General features: G+C 51.9%; 1 protein-coding gene across 3 annotated transcripts in view; it reads left to right on the forward strand.

The window, feature by feature from the left end:
• Positions 1–22,267, forward strand: part of LOC144592988 (PHD finger protein 20-like protein 1) — an 84,305-nt gene that overhangs the window by 57,672 nt on the left and 4,366 nt on the right. For 2 of the 3 annotated variants that reach the window (XM_078398398.1, XM_078398399.1), the window contains exons 11-19: positions 1,030–1,212; positions 2,532–2,921; positions 5,819–6,043; positions 9,837–9,926; positions 11,235–11,441; positions 13,146–13,315; positions 15,006–15,105; positions 15,795–15,990; positions 19,138–19,660. In XM_078398398.1, the coding sequence (XP_078254524.1) occupies positions 1,030–1,212; positions 2,532–2,921; positions 5,819–6,043; positions 9,837–9,926; positions 11,235–11,441; positions 13,146–13,315; positions 15,006–15,105; positions 15,795–15,990; positions 19,138–19,660 (2,084 nt within the window). The remainder of the gene's footprint in view (positions 1–1,029; positions 1,213–2,531; positions 2,922–5,818; positions 6,044–9,836; positions 9,927–11,234; positions 11,442–13,145; positions 13,316–15,005; positions 15,106–15,794; positions 15,991–19,137; positions 19,661–22,267) is intronic. The other variant, XM_078398400.1, reaches the window with a different exon arrangement.

Consider the following 22,267-nt stretch of genomic DNA (forward strand, 5'->3'; position numbering starts at 1 on the left):
TGGAGAACATGGATAGGTGACGTTTCACAGAGTGCTGGAGTAACTCAGCGGGTCAGGCAGCATCTGTGGAGAACATGGATAGGTGACGTTTCACAGAGTGCTGGAGTTACTCAGCGGGTCAGGCAGCATCTGTGGAGAACATGGATAGATGACGTTTCGGGTTGAGACCCTTGTTCAGACTGAGATTCAGGGGAGAGGGAAACGAGAGATATCGACGGTGATGTAGAGAGATATAGAACAATAAATGAAAGATATGCAAATTAGTGATGATGATAAAGGAAGCGGGCCGATGTTAGCTGTGGGCTCGGTGAGAACGAGTTACAGACACTGAGACTCAACAAGACCACTTTGAAACTAGTGCAACCATTTGGTTGGGGGAGGGACGGAGAGAGGGGGTGCAAGGATTACTTGAAATTACACAGAAACAGAAAATAGGTGCAGGAGGAGACCATTTGGCCCTTCGAGCCAGCACTGCCATTCATTGTGATCACGGCTAATCATCCACAATCAGTAACCAGTGCCTGCCTTCTCCCCATATCCCTTGATTCCACTAGCCCCTAGAGCTCTATCTAACTCTTTTTTTAATTCGGTGCGGGCTCGGTGGTAGTGTGGGGGATCGCTGGTCGGTGCGGGCTCGGTGTTAGTGTGGGGGATCGCTGGTCGGTGCGGGCTCGGTGGTAGTGTGGGGGATCGCTGGTCGGTGCGGGCTCGGTGGTAGTGTGGGGGATCGCTGGTCGGTGTGGACTCGGTGTTAGTGTTACTATGTGGGGGATCGCTGGTCGGTGCGGGCTCGGTGTTAGTGTTAGTGTGGGGGGGTGATTGTGGGCTCGGTGGTAGTGTGGGGGATCGCTGGTCGGTGTGGGCTCGGTGTTAGTGTTAGTGTGGGGGGGGTGATTGTGGGCTCGGTGTTAGTGTTAGTGTGGGGGGGGGTGATTGTGGGCTCGGTGGGCCGCAGGGCCTGTATCTGCACTGTAACTGTATACTACACTGAGCTGAAGATTTACTGGTGCTGCCTGTGTTTTGTTGCAGGGTCGGCCGTTTGCTGGCTTCCGTCCGGACAGTCCGGTGTCCTTGGGTTCAGTGACCTGGTGCCTCTGGACCTCTCTCAGAACTCCCGGCTCCTGATCCCAACTGCCCACCTCACCGAGAAGCACCTGGCCACCAGACCGCGCCCCAAAGCCCCGGCTCACTCGCCCACCGCCTATTCAGCAGGTTGGTCGTGCTGCCATGAACCGGCCGACTGGGCTGGTACTCACTGCAATGTAGACGGACGAGAGGGGATCTCATAGACAACAGACAGCAGGAGGAGGCCACTCGGCCCTTCCAGCCAGCAACGCCATTCATTGTGATCATGGCTGATCATTCACAATCAGTACCCCGTTCCTGCCTTCTCCCCATACCCCTGACTCCACTATCCTTATAGAAACATATAAAATTCTTAAGAGATTGGACAGGCTAGATGCAGGAAAAATGTTCTTGACGTTTCACAGAGTGCTGGAGTAACTCAGCGGGTCAGGCAGCATCTGTGGAGAACATGGATAGGTGACGTTTCACAGAGTGCTGGAGTAACTCAGCGGGTCAGGCAGCATCTGTGGAGAACATGGATAGGTGACGTTTCACAGAGTGCTGGAGTAACTCAGCGGGTCAGGCAGCATCTGTGGAGAACATGGATAGGTGACGTTTCGGGTTGAGACCCTTGTTCAGACTGAGATTCAGGGGAGAGGGAAACGAGAGATATCGACGGTGATGTAGAGAGATATAGAACAATAAATGAAAGATATGCAAATTAGTGATGATGATAAAGGAAGCGGGCCGATGTTAGCTGTGGGCTCGGTGAGAACGAGTTACTGACACTGAGACTCAACAAGACCACTTTGAAACTAGTGCAACCATTTGGGTGGGGGAGGGACGGAGAGAGGGGGTGCAAGGATTACTTGAAGTTACACAGAAACAGAAAATAGGTGCAGGAGGAGACCATTTGGCCCTTCGAGCCAGCACTGCCATTCATTGTGATCACGGCTAATCATCCACAATCAGTAACCAGTGCCTGCCTTCTCCCCATATCCCTTGATTCCACTAGCCCCTAGAGCTCTATCTAACTCTTTTTTTAATTCATCCAGTGAATCGGCCTCCACTGCCCTCTGGCAGAGAATTCCACAAATTCACAACTCTCTGGGTGAAAATATTTCTTTAAATCTCAGTTTTAAATGGCCTCTCCTTTATTCTTAGACTATTAACACTATCCTACACACACTGGGGACAATTTACATTTACACCAAGCCAATTAACCTACAAACCTATATGTCTTTGGAGTGTGGGAGGAAACCAGAGCACCCGGAGAAAACCCACGCAAGTCACGGGGAGAACGTACAAACTCAGTACAGACGGCGCCCGTAGTCAGGATGGAACCCGGGTCTCTGGTCAACTGCTGCTGAGTCACCGTGCAGCCCAAGTTCCTCCAGCACTTTGTTTTTTGATTTCTTTTCCTTGATTTGTGATTTCTAATGTTCTTTATTTTCTCCCATTTTCAGGTGGTAGCTCTGTCCTTTCCACCCTCGCCCCAGTAACTAAGTGCAGACGAATGGTGGAGCATCCATCATCTCCCAAAGGCCGCCCAACAACAATGGTCCAGGACAGGTTGAGGTGCTCCTTCCCCACTTGCTCCAAGATGGTCCTGAAGAACAAAGTGCTGGATGTCCACAGAAAGTGTCACCGCAGTGCAGAGAGGGGTATGGAGCCCAACACGACACCTGCAGAGAGGGGTATGGAGCCCAACACGACACCTGCAGAGAGGGGTATGGAGCCCAACACGACACCTGCAGAGAGTTGGCCACACGCTGGTGCCACAGCCGTGGGCATGCCCCGGTCCACAGTGGACAAGCCAATGGGCAAGACAGGAAGACCAACAGCTCATCCAACCTGTACGTAGACATCAACCACGATCACCACGATCACACAGCTCTCAATACACGTGCAGGAACAAACTGCAGATGCTGCTTTAAACCGAAGGTAGACACAAAATGCTGGAGTAACTCAGCGGGTCAGGCAGCATCTCGGGACAGAAGCAATGGATAATGTTGCGGGTCGAGACCCTTCTTCAGTCTGAAGAAGATGCTGCCTGACCCTCTGAGTTGCTCCAGCACTTTGTGTCTACAGTCAGGGGTGTATGGAACATCTGTCACCCACACGAGGTTTACAGGAACGATCCCAGGAATGAGTGGGTTAACCTGTGATGAGCATTTGTGGGCACTGGGCCTGTACTCGCTGGAGTTTAGAAGGATGAGGGGGGACCTCATTGAAACGTACAGAATAGTGAGCGGCCTGGATAGAGTGGATGTGGAGAGGATGTTTCCACCAGTGGGAGAGTCTAGGACTGAGAGGGGATCTTATTGAAACGTATAAGATTATTAAGGGATTGGACACGTTAGAGGCAGGAAACATGTTCCCAATGTTGGGGGAGTCCAGAACCAGGGGCCACAGTTTAAGAATAAGGGGTAGGCCATTTAGAACTGAGATGAGGAAAAACTTTTTCAGTCAGAGAGTTGTGAATCTGTGGAATTCTCTGCCTCAGAAGGCAGTGGAGGCCAATTCTCTGAATGCATTGAAGAGAGAGCTGGATAGAGCTCTTAGGGATAGTGGAGTCAGGGGGTATGGGGAGAAGGCAGGAACGGGTTACTGATTGAGAATGATCAGCCATGATCACATTGAATGGCGGTGCTGGCTCGAAGGGCCGAATGGCCTCCTCCTGCACCTATTGTCTATTGTCTATTGTCTAGAGGTCACAGCCTCAGAATAAAAGGACATTCCTCTACCGGAAGGCACGGTGGCGCAGCGGTAGAGTTGCTGCCTTAGAGCACTTGCAGCGCCAGAGACCCGGGTTCCAGCCTGACTACGGGCGCTGTCTGTACGGAGTTTGTACGTTCTGCCTGTGACTGTGTAGGATTTGTCCGAGATCTTCGGTTTCCTCCCACACTCCAAAGACGTGCAGGTATGTAGGTTAACTGGCTTGGTGTAGGTGTTAATTGTCCCTAGTGTGTGTAGGATAGTGTTAGTGTGCGGGGATCGCTGGTCGCTGCGGAGTCGGTGGGCCGAAGGGCCTGTTTCCGCGCTGTATCTTGAAACTAAACTGAATGTTAGGAAGGAGATGAGGAGGAGTTTCTTTAGTCAGAGGGTGGTGAATCTGTGGGATTCTTTGCCACAGACGGCTGTGGAGGCCACAAGTCAGTGGATGTTTTTAAGGCAGAGATAGATAGATTGTTGATTAGTGCGGGTGTCAGGGGTTATGGGGAGAAGGCAGGAGAATGGGGTTAGGAGGGAGAGATGATCCCATGCAATCTAACCTTCCAGAGCAGCCTACCATGTGGAATCTTATCCAATGTCTGACTGATCCCCGTGGATAACGAGCAAGGCCTTCCCCTCATCAACCTTTTTGAATTCAATTGAATTGAAACTTTGTGGTTATCTCTTCAACAAAGTGAAATCTGTGAGACACCATCTCCCACATACAAAACCACGCCAACTATCCCCAATCACCCCCAGTCCACACAAACACGTCACCCCCCAGAATAGTCCAGACACTTGCCTTCCACAGATGTGGGCTCGCCAGTCCCAAGCTGTTCCATGAGGCCATTTGTAAACAGAGGCACAACATTAGTCACGCTCCAGTCACTACCTGGCACCTCACCTGAGCCCAAAGACAACTCGTATATCTCATCCAGGGCTCCAGCAAGTTCCTCTCCAGCTGCCCATCGTATCCACAGAGACATCTGATCAGAGCGGGCAGATTCATCTGTCTTCATGTGTCTCCAATGTTCAGTACCTCCTTCAGCATAATGTGGACTGTCCTCAACACATCCCCATTAGCTGACTCTCATTCAACAATCAGAGAGTGACACAGTGTGGAAACAGGCCCTTCATAGAGTCACAGAGTGATACAGTGTGGAAACTGGCCCTTCATAGAGTCACAGAGTGATACAGTGTGGAAACAGGCCCTTCATAGAGTCACAGAGTGACACAGTGTGGAAACAGGCCCTTCATAGAGTCACAGAGTGATGCAGTGTGGAAACTGGCCCTTCATAGAGTCACAGAGTGATACAGTGTGGAAACTGGCCCTTCATAGAGTCACAGAGTGATACAGTGTGGAAACAGGCCCTTCATAGAGTCACAGAGTGATACAGTGTGGAAACAGGCCCTTCATAGAGTCACAGAGTGATACAGTGTGGAAACAGGCCCTTCGGCCCAACTTGCCCACACCGACCAACAATGTCTCAGCTACATCAGTCCCACCTGCCTGCGCTTGGTCCATCTCCCTCCAAACCTGTCCTATCCATGTACCTGTCCAACTGTTTCTTAAACGATGGGATAGTCCCAGCCTCATCTACCTCCTCTGGCAGCTTGTTCCATACACCCACCACCCTCTGTGTGAAAAAGTTACCCCTCAGATTCCTATTAAATCTTTTCCCCTTCACCTTGAACCTATGTCCTCTGGTCCTCGATTCCCCTACTCTGGGCAAGACTATCCCAACGTTGAAGTGCAGACTTGGAATTCTCTGCCACAGAGGGCAGTGGAAGCCAAATCACTGGATGGATTTAAGAGAGAGTTAGATAGAGCTCTAGGGGCTAGTGGAATCAGGGGATATGGGGAGAAGGCAGGCACAGGGTTATTGATTGTGGATGATCAGCCATGATCACAATGAATGACGGTGCTGGATCGAAGGGCTGAATGGCCTCCTACTGTACGTATTCTCGATGTTTCTATGTTCTGTGCTTTAGCAGTGTATTGGCAGCTGGTTGTGTTTGACATGGGCGTGTTTTTCAGATTGCCCGGCACCACCGGCCTGCCAACTCCGTGCCCAGCAGCAGAGGGCAGTCGATGACAGTCCCGACTCCACCAAGGTGTCGAGGAGGAAACGACCCCCCATGTCATACATCACCAGACCCATCAATGCTTGCCTCACCCCGTCTGTGACAGACAGGAGCGCAGAGACCACGCGGGAGAAGATCGTACGGGAATGTGTGGACAGAGACAGAAATGCAGAAGTTGGTAAAAACCATTTCTGTTATTCCATAGAAGCAGGAGTAGTGTCACAGTGATTAACCTCCCCCCCCTGCCCCCAATCCACAGCTCACGAGCGGTGTCACGGTGATCAACCCCCCCCTGCCCCCAATCCACAGCTCACGAGCAGTGTCACGGTGATCAACCCCCCCCTGCCCCCAATCCACAGCTCACGAGCGGTGTCACGGTGATCAACCCCCCCCTGCCCCCAATCCACAGCTCACGAGCGGTGTCACGGTGATCAACCCCCCCCTGCCCCCAATCCACAGCTCACGAGCAGTGTCACGGTGATCAACCCCCCCCTGCCCCCAATCCACAGCTCACGAGCGGTGTCACGGTGATCAACCCCCCCAATCCACAGCTCACGAGCAGTGTCACAGTGATCAACCCCCCCCGCCCCCCAATCCACAGCTCACGAGCAGTGTCACAGTGATCAACCCCCCCAATCCACAGCTCACGAGCAGTGTTACGTTGGTCAACCCCCCTGCCCCCCAATCCACAGCTCACGAGCGGTGTCACAGTGATCAACCCCCCCAATCCACAGCTCACGAGCGGTGTCACAGTGATCAACCCCCCCAATCCACAGCTCACGAGCAGTGTCACAGTGATCAACCCCCCCAATCCACAGCTCACGAGCAGTGTTACGTTGGTCAACCCCCCTGCCCCCCAATCCACAGCTCACGAGCGGTGTCACAGTGATCAACCCCCCCAATCCACAGCTCACGAGCGGTGTCACAGTGATCAACCCCCCCCAATCCACAGCTCACGAGCAGTGTCACAGTGATCAACCCCCCCAATCCACAGCTCACGAGCGGTGTCACAGTGATCAACCCCCCCAATCCACAGCTCACGAGCAGTGTCACAGTGATCAACCTCCCCAATCCACAGCTCACGAGCAGTGTCACAGTGATCAACCCCCCCAATCCACAGCTCACGACCAGTGTCACAGTGATCAACCCCCCCAATCCACAGCTCACGACCAGTGTCACAGTGATGAACCCCACTTAACGTTGGTCAATCCCCCTGCCCTCTCCAATCCACAGCTCACGAGCAAATCCCTGTTCCGGGCGTACACTGGCCCCATCCCCGAAAAACATCCAACCCCACAAGGATGGTCTCGAAGCCCTCCGTTTCTTCCTCGACCGCAGAACCAGCCAATCCCCATCGACCAACACTCTCCTCCGCCTAGCAGAGCTGGTTCTTACCCTCAACAACTTCTCCTTTGACTCCTCCCACTTCCTCCAAACCAGAGGCGTAGCTATGGGCACTCGCATGGGCCCTAGCTACACCTGCCTCTTTGTCGGGTACGTCGAACAATCCCTGTTCCGGGCGTACATCGGCCCCATCCCCGAACTCTACCTCCGCTACATCGACGACTGCATTGGTGCTACCTCTTGCACCCATGCAGAACTCACTGACTTCATACACTTCACTTCCAATTTCCATCCTGCCCTTAAATATACCTGGACTATCTCTGACATCTCCCTCCCGTTTCTGGACCTCACCATCTCCATCACAGGAGACAGACTAGTGACGGACATTTACTACAAGCCCACCGACTCGCACAGCTATCTGGACTACACTTCTTCCCACCCGGTCTCCTGCAAAAACTCTATCCCCTACTCCCAATTCCTCCGTCTACGCCGCATCTGCGCCCGGGATGAGGTGTTTCACACTAGGGCATCGGAGATGTCCTCATTCTTCAGGAAACGGGGCTTCCCCTCCCCCATTATAGATGAGGCTCTCACTAGGGTCTCTTCTACATCCCGCAGCTCCACTCTTGCTCCAACTCCCCCACTCGCAACAAGGACAGAATCCCCCTCGTTCTCACCTTCCATCCCACCAGCCAGCGGATCCAACAAATCATCCGCCAACATTTCCGTCACCTACAACGGGACCCCACCACTGGCCATATCTTCCCATCCCCTCCCCTCTCTGCGTTCCGCAGAGACCGTTCCCTCCGTAACTCCCTGGTCCACTCGTCCCTTCCTACCCAAACCACCCCAACCCCGGGCACTTTCCCCTGCAACCGCACGAGATGCAACACCTGTCCCTTTACCTCCCCCCTCAACTCCATCCAAGGACCCAAACAGTCTTCCCAGGTGAGACAAAGGTTCACCTGCACCTCCTCCAACCTCATCTATTGCATCCGCTGCTCTAGATGTCAACTTATTTATATCGGCGAAACCAAGCGCAGGCTCGCCGTTCGCTTCGCTCAATACCTGCGCTCGGTCTGCATTGACCAAACTGATCTCCCGGTGGCTGAGCACTTCAACTCCCCCTCCCATTCCCAGTCTGACCTTTCTGTCATGGGCCTCCTCCAGTGCCATAGTGAGGCCCACCGGAAATTGGAGGAACAGCACCTCATATTTCGCCTGGGCAGTTTGCAGCCCAGTGGTATGAACATCGACTTCTCCAACTTTAGATAGTTCCTCTGTCCCTCTCTTCCCCTCCCACTTCCCAGATCTCCCTCTATCTTCCTGTCTCCACCTATATCCTTCCTTTGTCCCGCCCCCCTGACATCAGTCTGAAGAAGGGTCTCGACCCGAAACGTCACCCATTCCTTCTCTCCCGAGATGCTGCCTGACCTGCTGAGTTACTCCAGCATTTTGTGAATAAATACCTTCGATTTGTACCAGCATCTGCAGTTATTTTCTTTCAGCAGCGTCACGACGATGAACCTGGTTTACAGTTGGTCAACACCCCCTGCCCTCCCCAATCCACATTAGGATCTGTAGCTCACGCCACTCATCACAGACCCTCACACGTGGGAACCCCTGCCCGTCCACATTCACATCTGACCGTCAGCAGTTGCCAAGAGTAAGATCATCCGTGATGGGAGCAGAATGAGGCCATTCGGCCCATCGTCTACTCTGCCATCCCATCATGGCTGATCTGTCTCTCCCCCCTCACCCCATTCTCCTGCCTTCGCCTCTATGTGATTATTTGGCGCCCAATCAGATGGGTAAATCTACCTGTGCACTGCAGGTTACCATGTCCTCAGTTGTCCTGGTGAAGAGGTACAGAGCAACAACACATCTGCAGGAAGGCCGCAGTATAAACGTCACTGCTCCAAGGTTATGGATCTAACCCCCCCCCCCCCCTCTATACCCTGCACCCACCTCTCCCCTTCCCCCCTTCCCCCCTTCCACCTATGTTCACACCTCTTCCATTGTTATCCACTGTACTAATCCCATTTAGGACATGACAATATTATCTGTCTTCCCTTTGTCCGCCATCTGCCAACCAAACTCCCCCTGCGTGTATCCACCTATCGCTTGCCAGGCTTTCCCCTGCCCACCTCTCTTCCAGCATTCTTCAGTCTGAAGAAGGGCCCCAACCCAAAACGTCACCTATCCATGTTCTCCACAGATGCCGCCTGACCCGCTGAGTTACTCCAGCACTCTGTGAAACGTCACCTATCCATGTTCTCCACAGATGCTGCCTGACCCGCTGAGTTACTCCAGCACTCTGTGAAACGTCACCTATCCATGTTCTCCACAGATGCTGCCTGACCCGCTGAGTTACTCCGGCACTCTGTGGTACCTCTGACAGGTAGATGGTCACCTGCACCAGACCGTTCAGCTTCTGTGGAGGCGACAGGTGGGGTTGAGTGGAGGGGCAGGTAGACACAATGCCGTCTGTGTGTGGACTCTGCCCTTATGCCCTCTCTTGTGGTGGGCAAGGCTGGTCGGGGGGAGGAGAGGGTTGGATGGAACACAGAGTAACTCTTTGTTGAAGAATGCTGGAGAGAAACACATCTACTTTCCTGTTCTGAAAGGTAAACGGGAGAGTAAAGAGAGGAAAGACAAGGAGCACATCGAAATAAAACAGAAGATAAAGAAAAATAAGAACAACACATCCAAGTATGGTAGGTGGAGTCTTGCACGTTTAACAAATGCTGTTGGAACAACAACCTGTGCCTTTAATGTACCGACGTGAAAGGCCTGGATAGAGTGGATGTGGAGAGGATGTGGAGAGGATGTGTCCACTAGTGGGAGAGTCTAGGACCAGAGGGCACAGCCTCAGAATTAAAGGATGTTCCTTTAGGAAAGAGATGAGGAGGAATTTCTTTAGTCAGAGGGTGGTGAATCTGTGGGATTCTTTGCCACAGACGGCTGTGGAGGCCACAAGTCAGTGGATATATTTAAGGCAGAGATAGATAGATTTTTGATTACTAATGCAGAAGTGTTGCTAAACACAAGGATTTTGGAATGCACGATCGATAATTAGCTGAAGGAAATGTTCGGACAATCATTTAAAACTCTGAAAGACTTAAGGTTAAAGTCTAATGGAAGGAAGAAGGTGGAAACGGAGGAGTGGAGAGGCAAAGGATCAAGAATTCTGTGGGTGACAGGAGCAGAATTAGGCCATTCGGCCCATCAAGTCTACTCCGCCATTCAAGGCCCTGTCTGCGTGCGGCCCTGTGGAGGGAAGTGCCCTGTGAGTAAAGTGGGTATCTGGGTGTCCTAGTGCATCAGTCACTGAAAGGAAGCATGCAGGTACAGCAGGCAGTGAAGAAAGCCAATGGAATGTTGGCCTTCATAACAAGAGGAGTTGAGTATAGGAGCAAAGAGGTCCTTCTGCAGTTGTACAGGGCCCTAGTGAGACCGCACCTGGAGTACTGTGTGCAGTTTTGGTCTCCAAATTTGAGGAAGGATATTCTTGCTATTGAGGGCGTGCAGCGTAGGTTTACTAGGTTAATTCCTGGAATGGCGGGACTGTCATATGTTGAAAGACTGGAGCGACTAGGCTTGTATACTCTGGAATTTAGAAAGATGAGAGGGGATCTTATTGAAACTTCTAAGATTATTAAGGGGTTGGACACGTTATAGGCAGGAAACATGTTCCCGATGTTGGGGGAGTCCAGAACAAGGGGCCACAGTTTAAGAATAAGGGGTAGGCCATTTAGAACGGAGATGAGGAAAAACTTTTTCAGTCAGAGAGTTGTAAATCTGTGGAATTCTCTGCCTCAGAGGGCAGTGGAGGCCAATTCTCTGAATACATTCAAGAGAGAGCTAGATAGAGCTCTTAAGGATAATGTACCTGGGTTCTGTGTTCCTGTGTCCATGTGTCTGTGTGTACCTGGGTTCTGTGTTCCTGTGTCCCTGTGTCTATGTCTATGTTTCTACCTGAGTTCTGTGTTCCTGTTCACCTCCAGCTCTTGTTTTGTGCTCAGCATTGTCACAAGGTGAACAATTCCAAGATGTCTCTGTGGGGTCGTTGGAAAGATGTGGCTCCGCGGTGACCAAGGCGGGAAGTTCTCTCTCCCTGCGCAGTGGGACGGTGGTACGGGCAGTAGCGTGCGTGACCTCAAAGCCCCGGCTGGTCACCAGACCGCTGCACCATGTCAGTGCGGAACACCTGCACCTGTACAGACGGGACTGTAAGTACTGCAGATACAAGGTGCAGGTCTGGTGGAGTGGGAGATATCACAGGGTGGGGGGTCAGAACTAGGGTGGGGGGGTCAGGGCTGGGGTGGGGGGGTCAGGGCTGGGGTGGGGGGTCAGGGCTGGGGTGGGGGGTCAGGGCTGAGGTGGGGGTGGAGTGGGGTGTCAGGGTTGGGGTGGGGGGTCAGGGCTGGGGTGGTGGGTCAGGGCTGGAGTGGGAGGGTCAGGGCTGGGGTGGGGGTGGGGGTCAGGGCTGGGGTGGGGGTCAGGGCTGGGGTGGGGGTGGGGGGTCAGGGCTGGGGTGGGGGGTGAGGGCTGGGGTGGGGGTGGAGTGGGGGGGTCAGGGCTGGGGTGGGGGTCAGGGCTGGGGTGGGGGGGTCAGGGCTGGGGTGGGGGTGGGGGTTGGGGGGGTCAGGGCTGGGGTGGGGGTGGGGGGTCAGGGCTGGGGTGGGGGTCAGGGCTGGGGTGGGGGTGGGGGGTCAGGGCTGAGGTGGGGGTCAGGGCTGGGGTGGGGGGTCAGGGCTGGGGTGGGGGGTCAGGGCTGGGGTGGGGGGTCAGGGCTGGGGTGGGGGTCAGGGCTGGGGTGGGGGTCAGGGCTGGGGTGGGGGGGGGTCAGGGCTGGGGTGGGGGTCACGGCTGGGGTGGGGGGTCAGGGCTGGGGTGGGGTGTCAGGGCTGGGGTGGGGGTAGGGGGTCAGGGCTGGGGTGGGGGTCAGGGCTGGGGTGGGGGTCAGGGCTGGGGTGGAGGTCAGGGCTGGGGTGGGGGTCAGGGCTGGGGTGGGGGGGGGTCAGGGCTGGGCTTTTTTCCAAGATCTCCGGTTTCCTCCCACACTCCAAAGACGTGCAGGTTTGTGGGTTAATTGGCTTGGTGTAAATGTAACCTGTCCCCAGTGTGTGTCGGATAGTGTTAATGTGCGGGGATCGCTGGTCGGTGCGGACTCAGTGGGCCGAAGGGCCTGTTTCCACGTTGTATCTCTAAACTAAACTAAACTAAACTAAAGCCCTCAGTAATAATGTTCCATCTCCATGATATGACTGTGTTGCCCTGGATAAGATTTAGCGGTAGAATTTATCTTCAAACATTCCTGTTTGAGAAGCTAGTATTAGTTTAGTTTAGTTTAAACTCAACTAAACAGGCCCTTCGGCCCACCGGGTCCGCGCTGACCAGCGATCCCCGCACACTAACACTATCCTACACCCACCAGGGACAATTTTTACATTTATACCAAGGCAATTAGCCTACAACCCTGTACGTCTTTGGAGTGTGGGAGGAAACCGGAGATCTCGGAGAAAACCCACGCAGGTCACGGGGAGAACGTACAAACTCCGTACAGACAGCACCCGTAGTCGGGATGGAACCCGGGTCTCTGGCGCTGTGAGGCAGCAGCTCTACCCGCTGCGCTGTGCAGTGCCGTGTGTGTTTGTTACGATGGCGTGTACACGTGTACTACGATAGCGTTTAAACACATGCCGACACATTTACATGTGGAGGCCTCTGGAGAGAAGGTATGGGCGATGTTTCGGGTCGAGACCCATCTTCAGACTGACCCGAAACATCACCCAGTCCTTCTCTCCAGTTACTGAGTTACTCCAGCATATCGTGTCTTTTCTTTGGTGTAAAGCAGTGCCTGCAGTTCCTGCCTGCACGCGGAGGTGGGGCGAGACTGTGGAGTATTGGATGGGTTTCTCTTTTGTCCGCAGCGGTTTCGGACGAGGAGTTCCACGATGGCTCGTCCACAGAGAGTGCCCTCGTGAGTGAAGAGTCTGGGCAGGATGAGGACAGCACAGACACGACTGAGGAAGACATTGACAGCAACGCTGTGGTCCGCTGCGTTTGTCAAATGGACGAAGAAAACGGGTTCATGATCCAGGTAGGAAACCTTCAAACTGCAACCCGCGACAATTGGCTTCACGTTTTGTTTGTCCTGTTCAGTTCAGTTCAGTTTATTGTCACGTGTACCGAGGTACAGTGAAAAGCTTTTGTTGCGTGCTAACCAGTCAGTGGAAAGACAATACATGATTACAATCGAGCCGTCCACAGTGTACAGATACATGATAAGGGAATAACGTTCAGTGCAAGGTAAAGCCAGTAAAGTCCGATCAAGGATAGTCCGAGGGTCACCAATGAGGTAGATAGTAGTTCAGCACTGCTCTCTGGTTGTGGTGGGATGGTTCAGTTGCCTGATAACAGCCGGGAAGAAACTGTCCCTGAACCTGGAGGTGTGCGTTTTCACACTTCTGTACCTCTTGCCCGATGGGAGAGGGGAGAAGAGGGAGTGGCCGGGGTGAGACTGGTCCTTGATGATGTTGCTGGCCTTGCCGAGGCAGCGTGAGGTGTAGATGGAGTCAGTGGAAGGGAGGTTGGTTTGTGTGATGGTCTGGGCTGCTGGCCTTGCCGAGGCAGCGTGAGGTGTAGATGGAGTCAATGGAAGGGAGGTTGGTTTGTGTGATGGTCTGGGCTGCTGGCCTTGCCGAGGCAGCGTGAGGTGTAGATGGAGTCAAAGGAAGGGAGGTTGGTTTGTTGGTTAGTTTGAGTTCCTGCCTCTGATTGTTTCTCAGCTTTCTGTGCAGGGAGAGTAAACTGTAAACGGCCCGTGGAAAGTCCAGTTTCTATTCACTCTTAAAAACATGAAGAATAACATAGAAAATAGGTGCAGGAAGAGGCCATTCGAGCCCTTCGAGCCAGCACCGCCATTCATTGTGATCATGGCTGATCTTCCACAATCAGTAACCTGTGCCTGCCTTCTCCCCATATCCCTTGATTCCACTAGCCCCTAGAGCTCGATCTAACTCTCTCTTGAAAACATCCAGTGAATCGACCTCCACTGCCCTCTGTGGCAGAGAATCCCACAGATTCACAACTCTCTGGGTGAAAAAGCTTTTTCTCACCTCAGTTTTAAACAGTTGAAATGTCACCTTAAACCTCTGGTCCTCGATTCCCCTACTCTGGGCAAGAGACTCTGTGCATCTACCCGATCTATTCCTCTCATGATTTTGTACACCCTTCTTCAAACTGAGAGTCCGGGGAGAGGGAGACACGGAGATAAGGAAGTGTAAGGTGTGAAAACAAGAGCAAAGGAAGCGTAGAAGGGATCGCCGTTAGCTTGGAGAAGGTGACAATGAAGTTCACGGCGACAGAACATGATCAGGGGGCAGCCAGACTGGTGGGAGAACTGAGAATGGGGAGGGATGGAGAGAGGGGGGAAGGCAAGGGTCACAACGTTAGAGACGTTGATATTTGATACCACTGGGGTGTAAACATCTAACCGCTGATTGTTTATTAAAGAGTGGATGTACAGAGTAGTGTTGTGTAGTGTGTGTGTTGGAAGATGAAATGTTCACGGTGTCAGTGCCACTGGCATTTAGTTTTATTCTCCTTTTGTCCCTTTGTGACCTTTGTTTCTGTTTCCTTCTCTGCCCCGTCTCTCTCTCTGCCCCGTCTCTCTCTCTCTGCCCCCCCCTCTCTCTCTCTCTCTCTCTCTGTCTCTCTCTCTGCCCCCCCTCTCTCTCTCTCTCTCTCTCTCTCTCTCTCTCTCTCTCTCTCTCTCTCTCTCTCTGCAGTGTGAAGAGTGCCTTTGTTGGCAGCATGGCATCTGCCTGGGGCTACTGGAAGACAACGTCCCGGATCAGTACGTCTGCTACACCTGCCGTGATCCGCCAGGTACGTACTCACGCACGTACGCACGCACGCACGCACGCCCACCGCCCACTCCTCGCTCTCACCTGTTCACACCTGCCGTGATCCACAGGTACGCACGCACGCACGCACGCCCACTCTCCCACCCGCTCCTCTCTGTCACCTGTTCGATGCCACCACACAGTAACCAGGTCAAGACCAACTGTGAGCAGTGAACGGTCAAACTCCGTGTCCAGCTGCAAAAACATGCGTGCAAATCAACGCTGCCACGGGGCCACTGGAACTGTGCAGAAGCAGGCTGAGAATGTGCATATTCATCTGGCCAGGCAGCACCTGTAAAGGACAAACACTCAACACCCCAACTGGAATCCATCCACAAGTGTTCCCTGACCTGCCCAACATCACCAGCATTGTCTGCTTTTATTTTATATTAAATAAACACAATCCTATCTTGAATTTCCATTTGTCTGCAAATACAACATTTATGCAAAAAACACAGAGTGCTGGAGTAACTCAGCGGGTCAGGCAGCATCTGTGGAGAACATGGATAGGTGACGTTTCACAGAGTGCTGGAGTAACTCAGCGGGTCAGGCAGTATCTGTGGAGAACATGGATAGGTGACGTTTGGGTCGGGACCTTTCCTCTGCTGATTGTCGTGTGGGGTGGGGGATCTGTGAGCCGTGTGTGAGGTGCATGTGATGTTTCTGATCTAGGTGAGGGCTGGAGTGCCTCGTATAGTAACGACAAGGATTGGTTGAGGAACGGACATCTGTACGGCCTGTCGTTCCTGAGTGAGAATTACTCACAGCAAAACGCCAAGAGGATGGTGTCCACACACCAGCTGCTGGCAGACGTGTACAGCGTGGCTGCCATTCTGCATGGACTGCAAGTGAAGATCCACACCCTGCAGTGAGTGTGTTCGCCCCTCAGTAAACTACACACGGGTGCCAGTGTAAACCAGCGCCAGCCAGCAATCCACCTAGTGTAGAGACACAGACAACAGGTGCAAGAGGAGGTCATTCAACCTTCCAGCCAGCACCGCCATTCATTGTGATCATGGCTGATCATCCACAAGCACTAACCCGTGCCTGCCTTCTCCCCATATCCCGTGATTCCACCAGCCCCTCGAGCTCTATCGAACTCTCTCTTGCGGCACGGTGGCGCAGCGGTAGAGTTGCTGCCTTACAGCGAATGCAGCGCCGGAGACGCAGGTTCGATCCTGACTACGGGTGCTGTCTGTACGGAGTTTGTACGTTCTCCCCGTGATCTGTATGGGTTTTCTCCGAGAACTTCGGTTTCCTCCCACACTCCAAAGACGTGCAGGTTTGTAGGTTAATTGGCTGGGCAAATGTAAAAATTGTCCCTAGTGTGTGTGGGATAGTGTTAGTGTGCGGGGATCGCTGGGCAGCACGGACCCGGTGGGCCGAAGGGCCTATTTCCGCGCTGTATCTCTAAATCTAAATCTAAAAAAATCCAGTGAATCGGTCTCCACTGCCCTCTGTGGCAGAGAATTCCACAGATTCACAACTCTCTGGGTGGAAAAGTGTTCTGTCGGGTGTGAACTGACCATCAGTTAAACACAACAACCTCCCAACAGCCTCTGAACTACATAGACTCATGGCATCGGTTGTGTCTTGTGGCACTATTATTGTTTGCTTTCGCGCGAGCAAGCGTGTGTGTGCGTGCATGCGTGCGTGCGTGTGTGTGTGTGTTGATAGGAGCAGAATTAGGCCATTCGGCCCATCAAGTCTACTCCACCATTCAATCATGGCTGATCTATCTCTCGCTCCTAACCCCATTTTCCTGCCTTCTCCCCATAACCCCTGACACCCGCACTAATCAACAATCTATCTCTGCCTTGAAAATATAAACAGCCGTCTGTGGCAAAGAATTCCACAGATTCACCACCCTCTGACAAGACATTCATAGAAACATAGAAAATAGGTGCAGGAGTAGGCCATTCGGCCCTTTGAGCCTGCATCGCCATTCAATATGATCATGGCTGATCATCCAACTCAGTATCCCGTACCTGCCTTCTCTCCATACCCCCTGATCCCTTTAGCCACAAGGGCCACATCTAACTCCCTCTTAAATATAGCCAATGAACTGGCCTCAACTACCTTCTGTGGCAGAGAACTCCACAGATTCACCACTCTGTGTGTGAAAAAAAACGTTCTCATCTCGGTCCTAAAAGCCTTCCCCCTTATCCATAAACTGTGACCCCTTGTTCTGGACTTCCCCAACATCGGGAACAATCTTCCTGCATCTAGCCTGTCCAACCCCTTAAGAATTTTGTAAGTTTCTATAAGATCCCCCCTCAATCTTCTAAATTCCAGCGAGTACAAGCCGAGTCTATCCAGTCTTTCTTCATATGAAAGTCCTGCCATCCCAGGAATCAATCTGGTGAACCTTCTCTGTACTCCCTCTATGGCAAGAATGTCTTTCCTCAGATTAGGAGACCAAAACTGTACGCAATACTCCAGGTGCGGTCTCACCAATGCCCTGTACAACTGCAGCAGAACCTCCCTGCTCCTTTACTCAAATCCCCACGCTATGAATGCCAACATACCATTCGCTTTCTTCACTGCCTGCTGAACCTGCATGCCTACTTTCAATGACTGGTGCACCATGACACCCAGGTCACGTTGCATCTCCCCTTTTCCTAATCGGCCACCATTCAGGTAATAGTCTGCTTTCCTGTTCTTGCCACCAAAGTGGATAACCTCACATTTATCCACATTATACTGCATCTGCTATGCATTTGCCCACTGACCTAACCTATCCAAGTTACCTTGCAGCCTCCTAGCATCCTCCTCACAGCTAACACTGCCCCCCAGCTTCGTGTCATCCACAAACTTGGAGATGTTGCATTCAATTCCCTCGTCCAAATCATTAATATACACTGTAAATAGCTGGGGTCCCAGCACTGAGCCTTGCGGTACCCCACTAGTCACTGCCTGCCATTCTGAAAAGGACCCGTTTATTCCTACTCTTTGCTTCCTGTCCGCCAACCAATTTTCTATCCACATCAACACTGAACCCTCAATACCGTGTGCTTTAAGTTTGTACACCAATCTCCTATGTGGGACCTTGTCGAAAGCCTTCTGAAAGTCCAGATATAACACATCGACTGGTTCTCCCTTATCCACTCTACTAGTTACATCCTTGAAAAATTCTATAAGATTCGTCAGACATGATTTGCCTTTGGTAAATCCATGCTGACTTTGTCCGATGATTTCACCACTTTCCAAATGTGATGCTATCACATCTTTAATAACTGACTAGCATTTTCCCCACTACCGATGTTAGGCTAACTGGTCTATAATTCCCCGTTTTCTCTCTCCCTCCCTTTTTGAAAAGTGGGGTTACATTAGCTACCCTCCAATCCTCAGGAACTACTCCAGAATCTAAAGAGTTTTGAAAAATTATCACTAATGCATCCACTATTTCTGGGGCTACTTCCTTAAGCACTCTGGGATGCAGCCTATCTGGCCCTGGGGATTTATCTGCCTTTAATCCATTTAATTTACCTAACACCACTTCCCGACTAACCTGGATTTCCCTCAGTTCCTCCATCTCGTTAGACCCCCGGCCCCCCGCTATTTCCGGCAGATTGTTTATGTCTTCCTTAGTTATTCCTCCCCAACCTCTTCCTAAAGCAACGTCCTTTAATTCTGAGGCTGTGCCCTCTGGTCCTGTACTCTCCCACTAGTGAAAACATCCTCTCCACATCCACTCTATCCAGGCCGCTCACTATTCTGTACGTTTCAATGAGGTCCCCCCTCATCCTTCTAAACTACAGCGAGTACAGGCCCAGTGCTGACAAACTCTCATCACAGGTTAACCCACTCATTGCTGGGATCATTCTTGTAGCTTATTTGAAGTTGTAGTGTTTCATAGCTTGATGGCTATAAAAAATGTATGTTCTATGTTCTGTGTTTGATGTGTGTTCTGTGTTCTACGTTCTGTGTTTGATGTGTGTTCTGTGTTCCGTGTTTGATGTGTGTTCTGTGTCCCGTGTGTGATGTGTGTTCTGCCTCCCTGTCCCCATTCCAGGAGCCGGAAGCTCCCTGACCTGCAGCTGTGCGCACAGCCGTGCATCAGCACTGCACGGGACCAGGAGACCGCTGGACAGGTGGAGGTGCGTGCTGACCAGGTGGCACGTGCTGACCAGGTGGCACGTGCTGACCAGGTGGCACCTGCTGACCAGGTGGGACGTGCTGACCAGGTGGGACGTGCTGACCAGGTGAGACGTGCTGACCAGGTGGAGGTGCGTGCTGACCAGGTGGAGGTGTGTGCTGACCAGGTGGAGGTGCGTGCTGACCAGGTGGGACGTGCTGACCAGGTGGGACGTGCTGACCAGGTGTGTGATGGGCCGCGTGGGCGGTGTGGAGCCCACAGGGAGATGGCCACCTACATCAACACTGAGCACAGTTACCAGAAGCCACCGGCCTGCGGTCACCAGAGCGGGCTGTGGTCAGGTGGCAGCGGCTCCGATGATGAGGAGCGTTCCTACCCTTCACAGCAACAGAGGACGGGGCGGCCGACAGCCCAGGGAGCAGACAACCTACCTGTACAGGTGCGTACTCACCTTGCCACTCTCACCCATCCTGATGTGTAGGGAGGAACTGCAGATGCTGGTTTAAACCAAAGAGACACGGAGTGCTGGAGTAACTCAGCAGGTCAGGCAGCATCTGTGGAGAACATGGATAGGTGACGTTTCGGGTTGAGACCCTTCTTCAGTCTGAGGTTTCAGCTTTTTGCATCTATCTAAGGGTACAGAGAAGATTTGCGAGGATGTTGCCAGGACTAGAGGGTGTGAGCTACAGGGAGAGGTTGAGTAGGCTGGGTCTCTAATCCATGGAGCGCAGGAGGATGAGGGAGATATTATAGAGGTGTACAAAATCATGAGATGAGACGGGGCAGAGAGAGAAACAGAAACAACCGTCACAAAGGGATAAATATTAAAATAAAACTAAATGCCAGTGGCACTGACACTGTGAACATTTCATCTTCCAACACACACACTACACAACACTGCTCTGTACATCCACTCTTTAATAAACAATCAGCGGTTAGATGTTTACACCCCAGTGGTATCAAATATCAACGTCTCTAACGTTGTGACCCTTGCCTTCCCCCCTCTCTCCATCCCTCCCCATTCTCAGTTCTCCCACCAGTCTGGCTGCCCCCTGATCATGTTCTGTCTCCGTGAACTTCATTGTCACCTTCTCCAAGCTAACGGCGATCCCTTCTACGTTTCCTTTGAACTGCATCTCCGTTGATGTCACGTTTTCACACCTTACACTTCCTTATCTCTGTGTCTCCCTCTCCCCGGACTCTCAGTTTAAAGAAGGGTGTACAAAATCATGAGAGGAATAGATCGGGTAGATGCACAGAGTCTCTTGCCCAGAGTTGGGGAATCAAGGACCAGAGGACATAGGTTCAAGGTGAAGGGGAAAAGATTTAATGGGAACCTGAGGGGTAACTTTTTCACACAGGGTGGTGGGTGTATGGAACAAGCTGCCGGAGGAGGTAGTTGAGGCAGGGACTATCCCATAATTTATGAAACAGTTGGACAGGTACATGGATAGGACAGGTGGGATATGGACCAAGTGCAGGCAGGTGGGACTAGTGTAGCTGGGACATGTTGGCCGGTGTGGGCAAGTTGGGCCGAAGGGCCTGTTTCTTCGCTGTATCACTCTGTGACTCTGTGACATTGGGGTTTGGAGGTTGATTGGCTTCTGTAAGCTGCCCAGTGAGTAGGGGGTGGGTGAGAAAGTGGGATAACATGGAACTGGTGTGATCAATGGTCAGGGTGGTCTCGGTGGGCCCAGGGGCCAGTTTCCACGCTCTAGGATAAAAGGAATGACAGTTAGTGTAAGGTCAAGTCTGATTACAGATAGTCCGTAGGTTTACAGTGAGATGGATGGTAGCTTAGCGTCTCGAAACTACAAGTCTGATTAAATTAAACTGAATTAAATTAAGTTAAATTAAACTAAACTAAATTAAATTAAAGTAAACTAAAGTAAACAGAAGATAGACACAGAGTGCTGGAGTAACTCAGCGGGTTAGGCAGCATCTCTGGAGTGAAGGAGTGGGTGAAGTTTCGGGTCAATAGAAAATAGGTGCAGGAGTAGGCCATTCGGCCCGTCGAGACCGTTCTTCAGGCTGAGGGTCAGGGGAGAGGGAAACAAGAGATATGGACGGTGATGTAGGGAGATAAAAATCAATGAATGAAAGATGTATAAAGGTGATGTAGAATAGAATAGAATAGTTCCTTTATTGTCATTGTAACATGAGCCATGTACAACGAAATTGTAAAATGTCAGCCAGTCAGTGCACCATTCAAACATTTCTAAAAGCTAACGATACATACAAGGTAAAATATTTTAAAAAAGATAAACAACTAAAATAAATATCATGAAAATAGCACGCATAAACACCCAACCCTACATCCTTCTGTCGATTTCACAGTCTCTTATTATGTATCGCCCCTGCGTTCCTTGGCGGCTACATTTAGTGCCTTTATAGCAGTGGGGTAAAAACTATTTTTAAGTCTGTTTGTCCTTGTCCTTGTAGATCTGTACCGTCTGCCTGACGGTAACAGTTCAAACAGGGAGTGTCCGGGGTGGGAAATGTCCTTTATAATACTCTGGGATTTTTTGATGCAGCGGGAACTGTGTAAGTCCTCCAAGGTAAGTAGAGGGCAGCCGACAATCCTCTGGGCGTTGTCAATGGCCCTCTGGAGCGCTTTCCTCTGAGCCGCTGTGCAGCTGGTGTACCATACGCATACACAGTATGTTAGGATGCTCTCAATGTAGCACCGATAAAAGGACAACAGCAGTCTCTGAGTGATGTTATTCTTCCTGAGCACCCTCAGGAAGTGCAGTCTCTGCTGGACCTTTTTCAGCAGCGCAGAGGTGTTCACGCTCCACGTCAGGTCCTCCTCAATATGGATTCCCAGGAAGCGGAAATCCGCCACCCTCTCCACACAGTCCCCTCTGATAGTTAATGGTACCATGTCCGTTTTATTCTTTCTGAAGTCTATTATTATTTCCTTTGTCTTTAAGGTGTTGAGGAGCAGGTTATTTTCTCCACACCACACTGTCAGCTGCTCCGCCTCATCCCGGTAGGCGTACTCGTCCCCCCCGGTGATGAGTCCCACCACCGTAGTGTCATCCGC

Source organism: Rhinoraja longicauda, chromosome 4 (genome assembly GCF_053455715.1).
Source record: "Rhinoraja longicauda isolate Sanriku21f chromosome 4, sRhiLon1.1, whole genome shotgun sequence".
Classification (NCBI taxonomy): domain Eukaryota; kingdom Metazoa; phylum Chordata; class Chondrichthyes; order Rajiformes; family Arhynchobatidae; genus Rhinoraja; species Rhinoraja longicauda.